This window comes from Falco naumanni, chromosome 4, assembly GCF_017639655.2.
Source record: "Falco naumanni isolate bFalNau1 chromosome 4, bFalNau1.pat, whole genome shotgun sequence".
Taxonomy (NCBI): Eukaryota; Metazoa; Chordata; class Aves; order Falconiformes; family Falconidae; genus Falco; species Falco naumanni.
The window spans coordinates 64,168,209-64,185,012 of NC_054057.1; the positions used below are offsets into that span (position 1 = coordinate 64,168,209).

General features: G+C 45.7%; 1 protein-coding gene across 1 annotated transcript; it reads right to left on the reverse strand.

The window, feature by feature from the left end:
* Positions 1-106: 106 nt before the first annotated feature.
* On the reverse strand, positions 107-15,788 carry CHAF1A (chromatin assembly factor 1 subunit A). The gene is given in 17 exon segments (XM_040590962.1): positions 107-599; positions 2,117-2,210; positions 4,491-4,835; positions 4,837-4,979; positions 5,581-5,842; positions 6,077-6,124; positions 6,126-6,167; positions 6,243-6,323; positions 6,530-6,698; positions 7,200-7,423; positions 7,832-7,900; positions 8,434-8,494; positions 9,064-9,305; positions 11,448-11,504; positions 14,098-14,915; positions 15,151-15,201; positions 15,626-15,788. Coding segments are annotated over 16 exon segments (2,802 nt in total). The 5' UTR covers positions 15,200-15,201; positions 15,626-15,788; the 3' UTR covers positions 107-501.
* Between the last annotated feature and the right edge of the window lie 1,016 nt (positions 15,789-16,804).

The window sequence follows — 16,804 nt, forward strand, 5'->3', positions numbered from 1 at the left end:
CAGGAGAAACAAGGTGGGTTGGTTTTGGGGTTTTTTTCCTCCTCCAAAGGTAAAGCCCTGCTGCTGTTCTCTGTAGCGAGTAAGACCACAAACAGGATGATACAGATAGCATAAATTCAAATATAATTGTACATCATTTATACCCAAGTCCATGCTATACAACATTATGAACAGAGCAATTCCCCCAGTGGCATCACAATAAGCTTATTTCAAAATACCTCCACTAGTTTTAGAGATAACTTACGATACCTTCCATTACAAAGAAGTATCAAAATTTCAATAATGCTTTATTAAGGACAGATTAATATGCAGTATTTTTTTAAAGCTAAAAACTAGAACTAAAAATTTAAGCTTCCATCTGGTCCAAAGCAGAACAAAGTGCTGTCTTCTCTTTACAAGAAATATGGAATACTTTCAAGTATCTTGTTCAAAGATATGCATGGTTTAAAATTTTCTAACTCATTCTACATACATACAGAGAAGTTAGTAGGCATTTAAGTCTCAAATGGTATTAGATGGGCTGACCATGCTGGTGTCCTGGTGAGCGGCTCTTGTGCCACTGGATTCTGGAGCTGTTTCAGTAACTGCCAACGTAGAACCTGCAAAGCAGAAAATATGTTGGGCTTGGGGTCTTGTTGTTGTTTGGTTGGTGTTTTTTGTGGTTTTGGTGTTTTTTTTGTTTTTAATATCCTTATTAATCCAGGAGACTTTGACTACTATATGCTTTATCTGTCTTGGCTTGTCTGCCCGCATCTGTTGCAAGTCTCCTTTTTCATACTATTTAAAAATTGGTTTTAATATTGGGTTAACATCAATCCAGAATAAAATCACTTCAACCATAAAAAGGATCTTCATAATCTTTGCAGTGCTTTAGACTCGGGCAGAGTTAAACAAATACAGCTGCGTGCATGGCAACAGAGCCTGAGGAAGGCAAGCTACTCAATAGCATACCCGTCCTCAGAACAAGGCTTTCATCTCGCTGCAGCCTTGTAATAAGCCAAAGCAGCTTAAGATTAAATGCAAAGCTTCTTGTCAAACAGTTGTATTGTCTGTTACGGCAGGCAAGAGGAGGAACGTAGCACCAGCTGAGAGAGAAAGGAGAACCCCAATATGTCTAGAATAGGTCAAACACTATAGAATTTCAGGCTTCGGGAATATGCACGAGCCCTTATCTATCAATTAGAGGAGCTGCCCAACACAAAACCCCCACTTTCCTTAATTCAGGTTCTGCCAGTAGCATTGTGAAAGAGCTCTATTGTGAGAGCAGTAAAGAAAGGGCTGGGAGGTTTTGAAAGCGGTTTAGAGGAGCTGAATGCACATCATGCGGTTGGTGTTAAGTCATTGATCTGTATGATCAAGTATGTATAGTTAAAACCTCACGGAGATGAAAGAAGCTGCTCCATATCCTCATCCCACAGTTTCTGAATCCACAGCCTGAAAGGATACGCTACAGCGGCAGAGCTTTGAAAGCCATTTTCCAAGGGGTAACTGGGACACAAATATAAGCAACTGCTTAGATTCTAGAGCAAAGCTGCAGAGTGTTGATCAGAGCCCTCACCTGTCAAACATCTGAGAGCTGGGTTATTATCCCATCTTATTTCCTTCAGACAATTCAGTGTGCACCTAAAACTTCAAGAAGGCAGCAGAGGGAAATTATGGTCCAGACCTCATCAGTCCTTGAAGGGCTCTGAACGTAAGTATGCATGCCTCGGAGGCCAGCCCTGCTCTGCATTTTGCCAATAGTTAGTGGATTTTGCTGATACTGACCCCAGTGTTCGCTTTCCTTACCAGGAAAAAAAAATACCCAAGGTAACACTGGCAGCCAAATGCTAGTTACAAGCACTTTTGTGCCTTTCAGTCAGTCAGAGGGAGAAGGGAAGAAAAGGCAAGAGCAGGTTAGAGAAGACTGTAAATACCAAAGAAGCACCTGGAATAAAATACAATAAGCAGAGAAGCACCTAGAATAAGACATCTAGAGAGAAGAGCACAAGGCTTGGTGAGAAAGTAGCAGAAAAACTGCAACAGGTTTAACTACACACTGTTCCCACTCTGTTATACTCTCCCTTGTGGGAGCGAGAGTCTGCCAAGAGACTACTATCCATTTTTATTTTCCCACCTTTGCCTGGCTGTATATCCACAATCATGCAGTCCTCATCTTCCTCATCTTCCTCGGTGTCTGCCTGAAAGCCATCCATCTCCACAGCTTCAGCCTTAAGGAAAAAAAAGGTACCAGCTGTGTAACAGCAAGGTGATGGTGCTAACGTGCAAGACCAAGTGCAGCCGGTGCTGTAAAGGACTAACAGCGGGCACTCTTCATGTTTGGGACTCGCAGCACAGTCTGATCAGTTGGGTGTATTTGTAGGGAAGAAAAATAAGCAACCCCTGGCTCCAACAGGCACTGACTTCTGATAAAAGGCCTCATCTGCAATGGCACATTCAGCAGGAAGCACGCCAAGCTTCTGCTCCAAGATATTTTGCTATTACACAATGCGATGAACAGCCTACACATTGAAAAGTCAGTTCAAAACTTAATTGAAATCTGACTCAGTTTTGTTGGGTTTTTGGAAGGGAAATCTCTCCTCACTCTGCTGATTATTTTGGATGCTTTCTTCCTTCTGAAGATGGAAAATTACTTTTGCTTGTCAAGTTTGAAGTGTGTTCTCCCTGCGACTCCTCCTCACCTTTGCCTATTAGCTTTTAATTAGGGAGGGGTGACAGTTCTTCTCTTAGTGACCCTATTTTCTGCTATGGGAGCAGCACAAACAACTCAGTTTGAATCGAGAGGATCAATGAAAGGGGTGATACAAACTGAAGCTGCCCAGCATTGGACAGCTGTGAGTAGTCTGGTGGTTTTTTCCCCTCAATTGGAACCATGGAATGAAAATCTCAGACCTAGAACCTGGTGCCCGCCCCCTACAAGCTGTTCCAAGAGAAGAAATTTTAAAATTTACATCTTTCATTAAAGTCACAGTTCTCAGATTAAGTATTCCCCTCCTACATGTGTACAGGTACTGCCCCCTTCAACACCGAGTTCTGCTCTCTGCAGCTTATGTAAGAGCACCTTTATACTCACACGAGTCCTGTCAGGAGCTTCATGGCAGAGTAACAACGTGCCAGGGGTAAGGAACCTGGCAGCCTTGACCTACAATCATTCCTAGGCTCTCCCTAAGCCCCAGCCTTGCTCAACAAGAAGGATGGGATCTTAATACCTGAGCAGCGCTGATTTAGACGTCAGGCATGAAAGGCGTTCAGGACTCTGACACCTTTGCTCTGAGCTGTGCAGCACCGCAACTCACAAGGGCAGCTGTAAGACGCTTTCAAGAGCTTTGAAGAATTCAGGCTGGTGACTTAATTCTACTAAAAGCCTTTGTTTTGTTATTTCTGCTCAAGTAGTCAGTTATAAGCAGAATTTCCAGTGGGTGCCAAGCAGAGATTTTTATCTCTGCCTTTATTTAGTGTATAAGAAAAAACCCAAGCAGATGGAGCTTGGGGGCTGAACAGCTTCTCACAAGTCTCTGATCCCTATCAATACTTGAATGTAGAGCTTTTTCAGTAGAATAGCCAAAGCAGCCAAGAATAAAGTGGGAAGGAAAAGTATAAGCCTTGTCTGTGGCTTCCTTCCTAACCCCCCTGTCCACAGGGGTTGAAGAATAAATCCACCGACAGTGCAAACCCTGTCCTATCTGTACGTTTGGCAGCAAACAGTTGATAACACCAAGCTTCAGGACCTAAATCCTTACAGTCTTAAATGCACGACACAGCATCACACTGCTAAAGCACCCATTGCATACTTTTCAGTCATCCTTTCAGATTATTAACTCTTAATACTACCTGTGGTTACCCAGAAAAGCAGATGCAAACAGCAGGAAGACCACAACAAAGCTTAGAGCTGGAGTAGCAACTACTCCAAATCCTTCTCATTTTGTTGCTATGAATTATTATAGTTTTATTAAACCAGCTCTTGAAATTTAGCTTTACATATGACAACATAAACCAGAGGCTTTACAGACTATTACGGGCTGAGTTGCAGCACTTAGGAACCACATTTAATCAGCACATATGCAACTGATGTAAGTCACCAGCTCAGGCTATACATCTGGCAGCCATACACACACACATAAAAACCTGCATACAAATTATATACAGCTGTAAAACCAAGGGCAAGCACTCAGAAACTATTCACAGCTTGGATGCAATCACTGCCAAATAGCAGAAAATGGAAGAACAGCAGGAGAGCAACATTTCAAACTGAACAGACAGTCCAAGCTGGAGACACACAAAAGAAATCCATCTCTTGAGAGTCACGTAATTTCACTCCTTTCCCCACAAAAAGGGTCTTTTTGTGTGGAGAACAGTGTCTGTAGCTTAATATTTTGACTCTGCTCATCTAGGCCGATCTGGGAGGCATGCCAGGATGCTCACCTACTGAAGACGCACAGTTAAATTCCCATCATTCTTTACTGGGGAAAAGCACCATGATTGGAACTCACCTGTTCAGCATCCCGAGGTCTTTTCATGAATTTAGTGATGGACATGCTCCCGGTGGACCTCCTCTTCACCGACATGGGGGTGGTCTGCAGGACAGCCACGCCTGGCACACTGCCAGCCTCCTCCTTCCCTGAGGAAGGGACCTGAGTGACGTAGTTCCATTGACAAGGGACGGGGAGATTCTCTTGATCAAAACTCTTCAGCACCTCTGAGTGGACATACCAGCACATCCTATATTCAGGTCTCTTCTCATACACAGAGTTCTCAGAAATGATTCGCTTTAGCCTGGCTTTGGAAGGGACCCCGCTGTCCTCGCCAACAGGCGTCTGCAGCCAGGAGGTGGGGGGGGCTCACAGGGCTTGTGTCGCTACAGTCGGCAGCTGCAGTCACATCACTGAACAGTCCTTGCCGGCAACACTCCTGGAATTCCTGGATAATCACTTTGCTCCCGTTCACATTGCCATGCAGCAGCGGCAGAAGCTGGCCAAGAACTGCAAAGAAAGGATGCACAAAGATTGTGGGGCAGAACTATTTAAAGGCTGAGAAAAGCTAGGCTGACATAACCTATCAGTATTTCCAGAAAGATGACAAACAGGCCAAGATTAATTTTTAGATACAGGATTGTAACAGGAGCTGAATTTGATGTAGAAAAATTCACCCCCAATAATAACGGCACCCTGAAGTGAAAGCTTTGAGCCCTGTTCTAGCCTTTATGTGCATTATTCACATCCTTATGTTAATTGGGTGCAGCAGATACTCATTACCGAAACCCAACACACAAACTGAATCCTCCCACCCTGAACAGGTCAGCGGGCTCAAGCACTTCCAGCAAGCAAACTTAAACCTGAGTCTGCTGAAGTCTCGTTGGCTTCACTTCCTGGATTATCTAGAGCAAGAGTTTTTGGAGAACGTAACTATGGCCATACTAGATGCAATCCCAGAAAACTCCCTTCCAAGAGCTCTTGTAGAGATTGCTTGGATTTCAGACATGTCATAAACAGGTCATTCTGAATTTGACACTCAATACAAAAGTCTGTTCTCTTGAAAGCAGAGTACCACAGTGCATACAACTATTTACCCTTCAGGTCTTACTTTGCTGATCTTTTTCTCTTTTTTTGCTACATTTCTGTATCTGCTGTTCTTCCTCTGCAACAGGTGACTCCAGGATACACGCTGTGAATTGCTGGAGAACCTTTAGGTCTGCGTTTGTGCTGCTGTCATTTTCTGCACTTTCCCAGATGCAGCCGATTTTCACAGGCTGTAGAACATGGAACCTCTTCCCCTTGGCCATCAGTTCGTCCCACTCCTTTGCTTTCAGTTTTTGACGAACTTTCTGATTCTCTGGATCACACTCCTAAAGCCACAGGCAAGAAAGAACTCTATACATCCATCCATTCCAGGAAAAACAAAAGCTTTTTAAACCCAGCTTTTTACCATGCTCTGAGCTACAGAAATCTGCTCCTGAACTATGCAGATCTGAGATGGGTTACGTCACTGCCAAGACTACGTGCTTTCTTCTTCCACTAATATTTACTACACAATTCATTGGGAACAGAGATGGAAATCCAGTGACACCCAGTTCACTTACTTCTGTCACTCCTTCATCTTCGGATAGGTACCCATGGGGTACAAAAAAAACCATCATCATCATCTTCATCCTCTCCCTCCTCTTCATCATCCTAAAAATAAACTCTGCTTATTAGAAATTATACTGACAAGTGTAATCTGTTCAGAAAGCTGTGCAGAATCCTTACCCCTTCACTATGGGAAAGACTTTCTCCAGGTTCCTCCTCTTCCCATTCTTCATCACTATCTACCTCGTAGTCCAGTAGTTTCTAGAAGAAATGCCAACATGCCATTTCTGTAAACGATTTCAAAGCAAGTCACCAGACCCCATTCAGGGTTTCAAAACCCAGCAGCAAGATGGAACATGCAAGTGGATCAGAAATCCCAGAGAACAAGTGAACTTGGCCAACCACATATTCAGTTCAAGAGCATAAAGAAAGAAAGAATCCAACTACACTGCCTGTGAGGTGCTTACACTGTCCTTAGACCAAGGATTCCTGGGACGGATCACAGTGGTTTTCTTGTTCCATGTGCCCCAGTATGCAGGACGGTGATTCTCACAAAACTGCAGAAGCTTCATTCTACCAAATTTCCCCCTTTCAGGAACAGCATCTGTTTTGCAGTTATCCACTACCACCACGTCACTGTTAGAACAAGAGACCATCTTCAGTACTTACAGAAGACTCCCCTGCTGCTCAGGAAAGCATCTTATAGAAAGCTTCAGTTCAGCCACAATCCCAACCCAGAGCTTGAATTCATTAGAACAGGCTCTCCCAATCCTCCTGTGAGAACATGGGTTCCAGACAAGCCACCTCCCTCCTCTATTTTAGCTATCGGCAGGTTTCCTTTTTAAAACTATCCAAGATGAACACCACTAAAGGCCTGTAGGGTCCAGTGCTGAAAGGCAGCTGCCTGAAGCACAAGATTTCCTGCAGGGAAGGATTTGAGAGGCACTGTACAGAACAAAGGAAATCTACATCATAACGTACTGCACCCCATGGAAACAATTCTTATACAAAATAATGAGTATTCAAAGAAAAGCTCCATCTTCCCATCATCTCCAATATTAGAGCAATACTACCTCAGAACCATTCTGCAGTTCATTACACAAGGAAGTGAAGAAAAACCCCAAAACACAGACTAACCTGTTCACTATGTCAGTGCTGTTATTGACAAAAGTAGGTCCAGTTTTACGTGGTTTACGACACTTTAAATCCCTCAAAAAAGAAACTTCACTATCCTGAGCACGCAGGAGCTTATCCAGCTGTTCTAAGAAGTCTGGATCCAGGGCAATACGACAGAGGGGAGCTAAGACCATGTTCTCCTTAATTTCAAAAGGAGCAAACTTTCCACAAGAGCCAGCAAGAATCTGAAATATTAAGTGAGAATGGTTAGGGTCTGAACACCTGAGGAACTACAGTACCAAAACATTCAAGACTTACAACAATACTGGGTGCTGAGGTCTGAGCGAAAATTTAGGCTAAGCCCTTACTATCTGAGATTCCAACAGAACTTCAAGGGCATCTAGATCTTCACAGCCAATGCAGTAAAAATCTCAGCTCTGTCTTTGGGTAAAGTAACTACAAACTTCTGTAGTCTCTGCTCCAGGCACAGACTTTTTTAAAAATCCTTTACACTTTTGAAATTAGGAAATAAGAAATACTAATGCTTTGCCCCCCCTAAGAAGCTCTAAGGGACAGATTAGAAGGAAATCTGTGTATTTGTTAGACAATAACTAATGAAAGACCAGCAAAACACAGGAACAGCAATACTTCACCTTTGGGGCTTGTGGAGTCTTTGGTTTCTGGAAGAACCTTGTAATTTCTGCTTTCTGTGCATTAATACGCTGAAATCAGAATCAAAATGCAAATTATAAAGGTAGGACAAGGCCTTATAATTCAAAATGAGCTCATGCACGACCCAACTTCAAATCTAGTGAGGTATAAAGCAAATTTCAGTCATTTACCAGCTCCTATGACTCAACAAAAAACTAATTTTCTTCTCTAACATAGCTACATGGATTCCAAAGTCATTGCTAAGACAAAAGATAGAGTTCACTCACGGGCATTGAAAAAACACAGCAGAGACTTTAACAGGTAAAAGCAAAGACACCAACACATGTGAAAGTAACAGGTCAGAAACCTGCAAGATATAACTGCTGGAGCAGCACCACCAGGTCAGATCGGACAGGCCACATCCCAAATGGACATGCTCCCTCCCAGGTGGCACCATGGCGGGGTACACTGGCTGGAGAACCACAGTAGCTGCGGCAACCCTGTTGAGAACAGCTCAGCGGCTGACGGCAGGGTGCCAGGGAGCCCCTTAACACCATTTCACCCTAGCAGAAGAATTCAGAGACAAGCTAGAGAAAGCACTTACCTTTTCCTCCTCTCTTAACCGTTTCTCCTCTTCTTTCTTTCTCTTCTCCTCCAGTTTTGCCCTTTAATATAAAGTTTATTTTAATTGCCACAAATCATGAAGTGTTTATTTGCACTGACGAAGACGTGAGAAGCCCCAGACCTTGACTATGACCCCATCATGCTGGGCAAGAAGATAGTCTCTTAATTCAGCCAAGGATAAAGCTAAGGATACTAAACTCTAGAAGGAATGAAGAGAGTGTTTTGCCACAAAGCAGCTAGGCTGCTTCAAGTTCCCCTCAACACCAGGAAAAGGCATTTATATTACCAAGCTACAAGCAACTTCCTCAGCAAACAGGGCACCCATGCCAGAAAGTTGCAAAGTACAAGCAAGACAGGTCAGGAAGGGATAACTCAGCAGAGCATGACAGCTCTTTTCAGCCATTTCAGATCAGAAACCCAGGTCAGCCTGCAAGCAGAAAGTACCGCTGACCCTAGGGTCTGGTGTATGCAAGTCTTTCAAGCACTTCAAATCTATCCTGCGACAAACAGGCATCTGTTGTTTGACCCGTATGGCCTCTAGAAGGGTATGGAAAGGTGCTCACATCATTACATGTTATTCCCCAGGACATGCATAAACCAACCCACTTACTCTAAAGCTTCCTGCCTCTCCTTGCGTTTCTCCTCCTTCACTCTCAACTTCTCTGCTTTTTCCTTTTCTTCTTTTTCTTTCTTTTCTCTCCTTTCTTTCTCTTTCAATTCTTTCTCCTCCTCTTTCTTCTTCTTTGCCTCCTCCTTGGCTCGCTCTTTTGCAGCTTTTGCTTCTTCTTTCAGCCTTCCCTTTGCCTCCCTTTCTGCTTGCAACTTCTGCAGCTTGTCTGCACGCTCCTGATCCTGGTTCAGAAACACACCATTAAGCAAGTTGTCTTCTTGTGCACAGCAACAGCTGCTGGCATTAAAACTCCAGTAAATTAAGGACTTCACTTCTTCAGCCAGGATACTAAATTCTTTGCCCACCCAGTGCTTGACCTGCAGCATCATTTCTAGCTGACAGAGGACACAAGGTTATTAACCACAGCCAGTTGTTGCCGCAGCCAGCTGAGCTACCTGGTACTGGCTCTCTGAAAGGCATTAATTGCTCTTTTCCTCTAACAAATGGAGGCATTTCCATTTTCTAAGCATCAAGGAAAGCTTTGTATTCCATTTGCTTTATATCAGAGTCACCTTCATTACCACTGTAGCATTACAGAAAATTATGTGGCAATTAAAAAAATTAATTAATTTTAATTTAATACAAGATTTCAGATTGCTTCCAAATTACTTTGGAAATACAGAGCTCATGAGCTAAGCTTTCATGCTTTTATATCAATGTAGGGCTACCATGGTATAAATTTTAAAAGTGAATTTGACCCAATATTGCATTATAAACCCGTAAGGATTTTCTGACGATGTTTTTCACCATTTCAGGCAGCAACAAGTCTCCGAACTCTGGATTGTGCATCTGCTTTATAAACCCTGGAGCTTGCAAAATCACTGTCACTTGTGTTCGTACATTTCAGATCACCAGAGAACACCAGGCACCCTAAGCTTATTTAAGGGGTACTATGGGAACAAGGAGGGGAAGATTACATTGGAAGTGTCACCCGTCACAGCATTTCATCCCAAAACAACTGAAATTCTTGTTTGGGTCTACTGACACAAAGGAGAATGCAGCACGCTTATGAAAAAAATGACAAATTAAAGAAAGATAGCTTCCCTACATTGTAGGCATTGGTGACTTCACCAGGAAAGAAGGGGATGTCTGTGCTCAGACATACAAATATCCTCGCTGTGTATTTTCAGTTTCATTTTATTTATTTCACATCTCTTCTTGGCAACATCAAGACTTACTGAACAGTGTCACCACGTACAAATAACTGTGGAAGGCAACTGACATGCAAAATGGTGCCAATGGTAAAAACACAATATTGTCAGAATAGAGTCATGGTAATCAGTGAAAACCTACTGGATAGTTTGGAAAATGGTGTGAAGTTAACAGCAGGATTGGCGGGTCTATTTAATTTTTAGCATAATAAAGCTTCCATTCTCATCTCTCCCTCACATCACCGCTATTTTTAACATACATATAGAAGGGAAGAAAACAACAGATTGGACTTCTATATGGGTACTGTAAAAAGCAAGCATCTTGGGAGCAGGCTGGGCCACATATAGCTTAAATAAAACACACAACAGCCCCCTACCAACTTTATAAACTAGTTACTAAGAAACACAGTAAGTATTCATAAGCCCAGGCCTTCCTAACTGCAGTTAAAATAACACCCAGTTTTCCAGCCGGCAAAGCCCACTCATACAGCACTGACTGTTCAAGAACTCCATGTGATCCATCAGCCTCCTTTATATTTAGCACTTCATGACTGAAAGCGGAATGGACAGCAAAATTACCACACCGCCGTTTTGTTACGGAACACTTTTGCTGACTAGCTGCATTCAAGCAAACAGAGACCGGAGCTTGAGCGTTTCCAGCAGTGACATCCAACGGTTTCTTCAGCAACCCACAGACACAGTGGCCCATTTGCCTCACGTATTAATGAAGAACAGACCCTACATTTTCTGGCTTAACTGGGGGAAGGGTGAGAACAACGAAGCAGGAACCAACCCTAAATAGAAGGCTCTTGGAAAAGTTCCTATCTATCTGTCCACTTAGCAGGCTGCACCTATCCTCTCAAGAAGGGTTCAGAAAAAATTCTCAAAAGCATTTTGACAAGCAATCAGCAACATTTACAGTTTCTTAATACCTTCCAAAGTGCACAGAAATGCAGTGCAGGCCACCCACACCGCATTACGTATGCATTAAGAAGCTCTGTATCGAGCCAAGTATTTTAACTGCGCACATTAAGATTCTTCCATATTCATCAGTGAGGAAAACCAGGAAAAGAGAGGTTTCAAGTGGACTAAGATGAAACGCAAAGGGCTTTGCTTACTATTCAATGCAAAAGCACAGCAGGTTAACTTTCTATGTCAGTGAAAGTGCCTTACTCTTTGCAATCTCAGCTTCTCCTTCTCTGCCGAACTTTTGTGGAATTTCTGAGACACCTGGAATTACAAAACATAAGTTTTAGAGATCCGCATCATTCCCTTATGAGAAGAGCAGCAAGCTTAGTCTGAATTACATTAACATTGTTCTTGCAGATTAGTATATTCAGCAACTCAAGTATTCCTTCAGTATAGGACATAAGAATACAGTTCAAGCATATCTAATCTCACTGATTTACATTTGAGCCTGAATACATCTAAACGCTTCAGTTTACATTAAGTCCTCACGTTACCAAGTTTTGCATAAACAAGTCCCTCTGGTGTACCCAGTTCTACAGTATCATTTGCAAGGAATATCATGTGCAGAAAAACAAACAGAAGCTAAAGCTGCTCCAAATCACAGGAGCACAACAGAGGACATTTAATTATACCAAAGTCACTTCCTTGGAGTTAAACTTATGTTGTTTGATTGGTTTGTTGTTTTGGGTTTTTTTTGCATCCTACCACTTTCTCTTGCTATGATGTTTAGATAGAATTTCCTCAATACAAGGACTATTATCCGTATCTTAATGCTGTTTCTCCTTGTCATCATATTCCTCTTGCTCTTCCACTGGTACCAGCACACCAACCGTAAGTTCCCAACAGGTCACACTTACTTCCTTTAAAACTGTTATTTTTAGGGGAAAAACCCCATCATTTATGTTTAAGAGCATTGCTCATAGACTTAAGTCAAAGGCTTAATTTGTCAGTATTTCAGCATACTGCAGCTTGGTTTCTTGTATCCCCCTCTTCCTCAGCTTGCCATTTGCAGTATAAGGTACAAAGTTTAAACTCTGCAATTAAAAGACTAACACAGACCAACTCCTTTATTTTCTGTACTCACAAACATTTAAGTTCACACAGTGCAAAGCTGTATCAGGCCAGTCTGTATTTGACACAAAATAAGAGTTCTTTACCTGAGAGCTTTAGATTATCAGATTTTTTCCACCTAGGAAGACAAACGTGCCAGGACAGACAACTGTACAGGTCAAGGCGCAGACCTGTCATTTCGGTGAGAGCACACGAGCTGCTCCAGCATTACCTTACGCCATGGGAAATCAGTAACTTGTTTGCTTTATTGTATTACATCAGAGTCAAGTACTTTTTTTTGTTTATTCTTCAACCCTGGAAATACTCGATGCCTGCTCTGCTTGAGTTTATGTATTTATTTTAGATTGCGAGCTTTAACAGTGTAAGAATCGATCAATTTTCTTGATAAGCACACAGCAGAAGAAACAGAAGACCCATTGCATCACAAGCTCCAAGCCCCAGCTAATTCATTCATACCTCCTTCATGCCAGCAAGGTGTGGGGCAGCTTCTCCTTAACCCCTGGGGGGACAGCTGGTGAAAAGTCTTTCTTAAGAAAGGCTCAAGATGGCATAAGCAGGAAGGCTACCAGCTGCTTCACCCTCATTTACCTGATCCACATACTTAATTCTCCACCTCTGGCAGCACAACATCAACTCACTCCTCAATACCTTCCTCATTTTCCCCTCTAATAATAGAGTTGAGCAAAACAATGCACGGGCCAGGTAGTCCAGCCTAACCTTAGGTGAGGCTTAACTACAGTGCTCAAGCACATCCACCAGGACTGCTCTGCTCCACAGGTTTCACCACGCACAACTGTGCATGCCCCCCAAGAGAAATCCGCACTGATCTCTTCCCCAAAATGCTAAGTGGTAAACAGGCATTTGGGCCGTGTGAACGTTTCAGACACCTGTGCAGATACTGTTGCCTTTAGAAGCTTCCCGTTCAACACAGCACCAAAAATCAGTTTCCAGTGTTGCTGGAGCATAGCTACTAAACTGAAATTAAGAGCACAATAAACCAGCTCAGTTAGAGCTCATTTTGAGGTGTTGCCTCCTCCTGCGTGCCAGCCTTCGCTGCCTGACAACATCACACGTCCCCAGGAGCGCTATACGTGCAGGGACTTTTCCCCAAAGCAGCGCCCCGCTGTATGCCTGTAACAAGATGGCTGAGAGCACAAGCTCTGTACGCTCAGTGATGAGACAGAAGCTCATCTTACTTGTCCCTCCATCCTCACACACAGACCTGCAGTTCTGCTGAGGCACTTTAGTTTCAACTTGAAGCATCTTCTATGCCACAGTTGCACAAATTCAGAGCTGATAAAGTACCTGCACTCGTTGAGGTAACACCCTCTCACAATAATTACAGCAGCTTCATCAAGGATAGAATACAGGTTGTAAAATAACACCTACCAAACAAAACCGCTTTTGGACACAGTCCTTATCCCAATTACCAAAACACTAAGTCCCAAGGCATACACTTCATGAACAGTTCATTAAAAAAAAAAAAACAAAACCAAAACCTGTAACAGAGTTTAAAGCTACACTCACAGAATGCAAATACACCAGCAGCAAAAAACCAGCCAAGGTTTAAAATCTTTAGCTACAGGATTTAAAGGAAGATTTAAAAGGGCAAGAATTCAGCAGTGTTACTAATAAATCAACACCACCTTCCATATGCTTCTCACGATGCTTGTGAATATCCTATTTATCCTTTGCACTACAAGTACAGGAAACCATAAAATCTATCTGCAACACAACAGCTTTATTAAAAAAAAAAAAAAAAAAAAAAGAAAAGGAGACCAACCTTCCTAACAGGTGTCGAGGCAGCTAAAGGGCTAGTATTTCTCTTTGTTTCTGCAGCAGGCTGCACCTCGGGTGAGCTGACCGAGTGAGAGCTTAGTGAGGAATTGGTAAGTCCAGAGTCTTCTTCGTGAGACGATTCCATGGTCTCGTTTTCCGACGTGACGCTTCTAAGAGAAGCGACTTGGGGAGATTTTGCAGTCATAATATCCTCCAGGAGCACTACAGGCATCTTGCCCACAAAGATGATATCCTTCAGTTTGCTCTGGTTGACCATCATGTCATCGTTATTACACTCTGTTAACCTGGAACGCACCTGAATTCCATCTACCAAACCTTCATCTCTATTCGCTACAGTTTCACATGGTGCATCAGTCTCCATTAAATCATGCGTTTGGCTGCTCCAAGTGGAATCCAGGCAACTCAACTGGTTCATCTCTTTTCCTAACATGCCATTAGTTATGGCTATGGATGAAGATGCTTTTGAATCAAAATCAGTTTGGTCTACGTCATCACTTAGTCTATGGCTAGAGTCCTTTGTCAGATCAATAATAATTATAGTTTCATCTGTGTTATCTTTTGTGTTTTTCTGTATAAAATGGTCTAATGGACCCTTTCCGTTAACAAATTTTGGAGCAAAATTCACATCTGAATCCAACTGGCAGTCATTCTCCACATTGTCCAGGGATGCACATGATACATCTACGGAGGAATCCTTACTCGGACCAAACCCACTTTGTGAGCTCTTTACTTTTTTAACTTCTGAATCTGTATCATATTTTTCCTTGGGTACAGGATTCAAGCGTTTGAACGGCAACCGAGCTGAAACAACAACATTTGATTTACTTGGTCGCATCATACAAGTCACTGGAGTAGGGGGAAGGGGGGGAATCGAACATCAAGATATTTTATTAGTTCTTAAGCATGAGAATTGAAACTAATTAGTCAGTTAGGGCCAGTTTATTACCACAAAGCCAAAACATCTCACAAAATCAAGTCTGACACCTCAGTGCGCTGAAGCTGCGCTGGGTGACAGAAACTCCCTCTGCAGCCTCACCTTGGACAAGCTTCCGCGGGGGAACAGCTGCTTTGTCTCTGCACTCCATGGCTGTGAGGGAAAAACACAAATGAACACCCATGACAAGGTCCCAACGAGCTGCCTGCTCCCCTGCCACCTCCGAGCCGCGGCAGCGCCGACAGCGCTTCCCCGGGTGGAGCGCGGGCACTGCCAGGCCGGACAAAGGGCCCGGGCCGAGCCCCGCCGGCACCTCCCGGGCTGAGGAGGCCTCCGCACTCACCGGGCCCTAGGCGGCCGGGCCCCGAACCCCGCCGCAGGGCCAGGCCAAGTGCCAGGGGACCGGGCAGGAGGAAGGCGGCGGGGCGCAGCAGGCGCAGGCCCAGGCCTGGTTCCGTGGCGCGGACGGTCGGGCCTCCTTTGTTAACCCCGGGAAGGCCTCAAGCACCCCGAGGCCTCAACCGCCGCCGGAAACACATCGCAGTCCGCTCGCACCGCGGTCCCGGCGCCGTCCTACCTGACACAGCGGCCGCAGCTCCCACCGCTCCTCCGGCGGTCGGCGGCGACCGGCCCGACCCGGCCCGGTCCCGCCCCGGGGGCTCCCGCTCGTATTTGGCGGGAGCCGGGGCGACCCTGCGCCTTGCCGCGCTGATAGGCGGAGCGCGCCCCACGTGACCCACCCTTCCGCCCCCTACCGGACTGCGTCTCGCGAGGAGGGTGGGAGGGAGGCTCACCGCCCGGCCCCACCGCCGCCTCTCGATTGGCTACTGAGAACAACCGTCGCTTGACTGGCCGTAGCGGGTGTCAGTCTGCCGCGCTAGAGGCGCTGATTGCGTAGCGGGGTGAGGGTCAGCGGGAGGCCGCTGGGTCTTTACGCCTGTGCCCCGAGGCCTGCCTGCTTGGCCGGCGGAAGCCGGAACAGGGTCGGCGCGGCCACAAGGACAGCTCCGGAGAGACCGGAGGGGCCGTTTCCCAGCACCAGGCAGAGCGGCGGACCTCTCACAGCACCGCTCTACTGAGGGACCAAAGCCAGGGCGCGAAATGGCGGCGGCGGCGGCAGCCAATGAGGGGCCGCCGCTGCGACGCGCAGCCGCAGAAGGGGACGGCGGCTGCCGCGAGGGATTCTGGGAGCCGTAGTGCGGCGACGAGCAGCCCCCTGTCACTTGTAGTCGCCCCCATTTCCTCCGCGGCGCGGCGGCGGGCACCGGGGGACACCGGCGGGTCCCGCTCCCCTGGCTCCGGTTGTGCCGGGCCTCCCGGGGCCGCGGCCGCCTTCCCCCACCTCTCAGCTCCCCTCAGGGACAGCGCTCCCTCAGGTTCAGCGCTTCGCCGCACCGAGGCTGGGTTGAGGGCAGGCCGTCCCCGCGCGGGGGGCCTCTACCCGTTGCCTGTGGAAAGCTTCATTGCGCTGCCGCTGCGGAGCTGCCACCGGTGCCTCTCACCCCCACCCCGCCGCCGCCTCACGCCGGGCCCGCGCGGTGACATGGGCCGGTGATACCGGGGCTTTCCCTCGGGCCTGTCGGCACTGCAGGGCCCTGTGAGCTCGCTCCCGTGCGCGCCCGGCCGGCCGCCAGCGTACGGGAGAAAGATGCGACTGACCGTCGTAGACCGACACAGCCCGGCAACACCACATTCTTGCGACAGAGGGCTGCCATGCGCCTCGCCTGGGTCACACCGCCGCCCCGCCAACAGGGGG